At 42.0% G+C, this 4,013-nt stretch overlaps 1 protein-coding gene across 1 annotated transcript; it reads left to right on the top strand.

Moving 5' to 3' along the window:
• The first annotated feature begins 1,066 nt into the window (after positions 1-1,066).
• LOC135700547 (dolichyldiphosphatase 1-like) lies at positions 1,067-2,604 on the top strand. The gene is made up of 4 exons (XM_065221062.1): positions 1,067-1,356; positions 1,441-1,541; positions 1,604-1,782; positions 1,851-2,604. Exons 1-4 carry the CDS (start codon positions 1,248-1,250, stop codon positions 2,209-2,211), a joined length of 750 nt encoding a protein of 249 aa, XP_065077134.1. The 5' UTR covers positions 1,067-1,247; the 3' UTR covers positions 2,212-2,604.
• Positions 2,605-4,013: the final 1,409 nt, after the last annotated feature.

Here is a 4,013-nt window from a genome sequence, read left to right as displayed (position 1 = left end):
TTGTTGTGCATTATTTTCCATGAAAACATCTCCGATCCATACCGAAATAATAACAGTTAGTTTGCAAACACGTTTTCTCACACGATTCAAGCAAAAGTTAACCGGAAATTATTAGTTTTCTTTATGTACCGATTTGTCCCAAAAATCGTCTGTTTTACTTGGAGAATTTGGAAACTATCCTCCTTCTAGTAGTGCTCACTTCGAAATGTAGGTGGCGAAAGTTTGGAAAAGTTTCACTGCAAGACGCCAATTGCATTTTTCGGAAAATGGTGAATATGTGCGATTTCCACTAGGATGAAAGTGGAAATTAAGTGAATTTACTTAGGAAAAATTGTATCATGCTGGTGATAATGGAGAAATGGTTGCATAGGACGCCAATATTCAATAAATGTTCATTTTGGCCTTTTTTAGGTAAACATATTGACACTCACAATTTTCGACGGAAAACGCAACGGAACTTGATTTACTCAACACACACCATACTATAAAATGGTGCTCGATGGTTTATAAAGTGATAACAAGATGACAAATCATCATTATTTTGAGTAATTGAGCAATTTACTTCTGTTTACATCATATGTACGATGCAGCATTGATGGAGCTGTGAAATGAAATGAATATATCTTATGAAAGTTCATCTGGAAAAGTCAAAGATGCACATCAGTCTGATCGTGAAAACATTTTCTTCTTCAATTCGAATGTTATATTGGAAGGATTTTACGCAGGATTGATGAAAATTATAATTTAATGCTAATTTTCACGAATTTTATATGCAGTCTGTCAACATTATCATCATCATGCAGTGGCGACATATGCGTCGAGCTTTAACGGCAATCTCCCAATATTGATCATCGATTATTCTATTCCGTGAACATGCTCCGTAAAGATTCCTGGGATGACACATCCACAAATTTGACACGGTGGCGCAATACGGATCACCCTGTAATTTGGACTCTCGCATCCTCTTCTTTCTTCCCTTCTCCTACGAAAGAGAATGCCCATCTGTCATCCCAAAAAGTGAGAAAGAAAAAAATGACAACACAGCGCCTGTACATCCCCACAGAGAACCAACGAACCAATCACAGTGCTGACCCATTCGCAGAGCAAAAAGGGTTGTTGCTGCCGTCGTCGTCGTCCTCGTCGTCTTTGCACTCACAAAAAAGACCAATAGCAGCATCAGTAGCAGGAATTCCAAGGAGCAAATGTCAAAACAAAAATAAAGGACACCAACCACCAACAAGGAGAAAATGTCGTCACCAGACATAGATTCGGTGGTCCAGCAGCAAGCCCACTATTCCGGGTACAACCATTCCGACTGGCAGCCAATTACGCTTACACTCGTAGAATATCCCAAAGGTAAGGTCCTTTCCATCGTCCTTGGATCTGAATGTGTGTCAATTTTGGAATGCGATTAATTTTCTTTCGTTTGAATATTTACAGGTGATCTGTTGGGAAAGTTGCTGGCATGGATCAGCTTAGCACCGTTAGGAATAGGGGCCGGCTTCGTGGCACTGATACTTTTTCGACGAGATTTGCACACTGTGAGTAAATAGTAGAAGTAATAGGTTCTTGGTATTGTTTTGCATGGTCCTGTGGTTTTCAGATTGTATTTTTCATCGGGACTCTCTGCAACGAGTGTGTTAACATGGTGCTGAAGCACTGGATTCAGGAACCGAGACCGATGACTCGGGCGCAGATCTGGACTGAGTACGGGATGCCTTCTAGTCATTCGCAGTTCATGTGCTTTTTCACGCAGTATGTACTGCTGTTCATTTTAATAAGGTAACAGTTTAATTAGGATGCCAAACAAAGGCTTGGGGAATGATTAATACCTGCTTGCGTGTTTTCAGACTGCACCATATGAACAACAATAACGCCCGAATGGAGCGGCTGGTACGGTTACTGGTGCTCGTCGTCTGTTCGGTGGCGACTTTCCTCGTGTGCTTCGGCAGAATCTATCTGCAGTATCACACCCTCAGTCAAGTGATGGTGGGAGTCGTCGTCGGTCTCGTGGTCGGAACGTTATGGTTCAGCCTGACGCACTGGTTCCTGACGCCCTTGTTCCCGATGGTGGTCTCGTGGAAGGTGTCCGAGCTGTTTCTCCTGCGGGATACCACTCTGATTCCCAACATTCTCTGGTTCGAATACACCGTCACCCGGCAGGAGGCCCGTGCCCGAGCTCGCAAACTGGTGAGCATGAAATCTCAGTGACGTTTCTGGTCACCCTGATCCGCAGGTTACTCATCTCGACGATACGTTAAATAGCAGCACTTGAAGCAGCGGCACGCCACACGTAGTGTAGGGTAACGCGGTAACACTTATAATCGACGATAGGAGACATAATTTTAGGTAATAATAGTGTAGAGTCACAGAGCAGATTCCCATATTCGAGGATACAAATATACAATGTATAATGGTCCATTTCGGGTATAACCAATCTATTTGCATCGCTCTATACTGTATCGGACAAATCGTTCGCTAAAAAAGGGTCAGGAGGATGTTCGCTTCGTATATTCTCAAATGCACATATCGGGGGTTTTTCAATAACGCAACCACGTGAACAGGTTTACGAAAATTTTAGCATCCCTAGTGAACAATTGTTGATCTTGATATTGAATTTGGAGCCTATCAGGTAAGGCAAATGTGATTGCTCGATCCGGAAATTGCGGAGAACGGGGTAAGAAAACGTCTTCAACCAGGGCAAACAACAGGCAGTAAAGCTGCCACGTTACCTACAAACGATTAAATACCTATACTTCATTTAATGTAAAATTTAAATTCGCGAAACTTTGGTGTACCGTCGTGCTTACTTTGGACATATTCGAATTTGTTGAACCAAATGAAGTAGATTAAAGAACCGATGGAATGTTTATCCACAACTTGCTACTGGGACTGCAGTATTCTCGATCACATGGAAGCACTCGGAAAATGTCATTAGTGTTTCTCAGAATTAAGCGGAAAAGTATACCAACGAGTTTTATAAAAAAAATGTATCTTCTCAAACATTTGACCCAAAAACGTTGTTGAAATTTGTAAAAACATGCACAAGCTCCTCTCGGGAGTCGATAAGCGTTCGGTCGTTCGGATAGTGCAGGATAAAGAGGCTGAATTTATAAAGAGACGGACGACATGTAAAAATTGCCAAAATTGGAACAATCGATTATCTGTCAAAGCAAGGGCGTAGCCAGGTTTCGAGCTAGGGAGGGGCGAAAAAAAATTACTATGGAAAATTTGGCCGACTGCCATTTCCCCGAAAGCTTTTGTGTTGCTGAGTTTAGGGGGGCAGCCCCTGCCCCCTCTGGCTACGCCTCTGTGTCAAAGTCATATGTCAGTATCTTTAGTGCAGGACATTGATTCCATGTGAAAATTGTGTACACGCTATTTCAAAACTACCCAAATTTGGGTAGAATCCACCTAGATCGGTTAAAACTGAAGCTACCCAAAAATGGGAGTGATAAGTAGACAAATGAACAACGTCGATCGGATTCAAGTCGATGTTGTACATTTGTCAACTTGTCACTCCCAACACAGTTTACCCATTTTTGGGTAGGTTCATTTTTGGGTAGGTTCATTTTCGGGTAAGTTCATTTTTGGGTGGATTCTACCCAAATTTCGATAGTTTTGAAATAGCGTGTATAGCAAGTATGGCTAGGTAAAGAAAAGAGCTGTTCATTTTGTAAAGGTTGTTTGTTTTTGATGTCAATTTTGTCCATTTAATAAGCAAAACAAATGAAAATGTACCACGTGTCCAAAGTAGCCCCTCTGGTTCCATTTCCGACTGCCAAAGCGATCATATGCATCAGAGTTTGATACTGCCGAATGTGGTAGAACATAAGTGATTGGTACACTGTTGGCGGGACGATGGTCGACAGGTTGGCGAAAGAAGTCCCGAATCTTCTGTGAGTGGGGTGCTTCACCTTCTCCACTATTGCTGAGATCTTGCATGAAATTCGTAGATTGCATTGGATGGTGATTTTTAAGGGGATTATGGCCGATTATGTACGATGATGTTT

This window comes from Ochlerotatus camptorhynchus, unplaced genomic scaffold, assembly GCF_037179485.1.
Source record: "Ochlerotatus camptorhynchus isolate MF236.1 unplaced genomic scaffold, CSIRO-AGI_Acam_v1.1 ptg000138l, whole genome shotgun sequence".
In the NCBI taxonomy this organism is placed as follows: domain Eukaryota; kingdom Metazoa; phylum Arthropoda; class Insecta; order Diptera; family Culicidae; genus Ochlerotatus; species Ochlerotatus camptorhynchus.
This window is presented reverse-complemented; position numbering and strand designations above follow the sequence as displayed.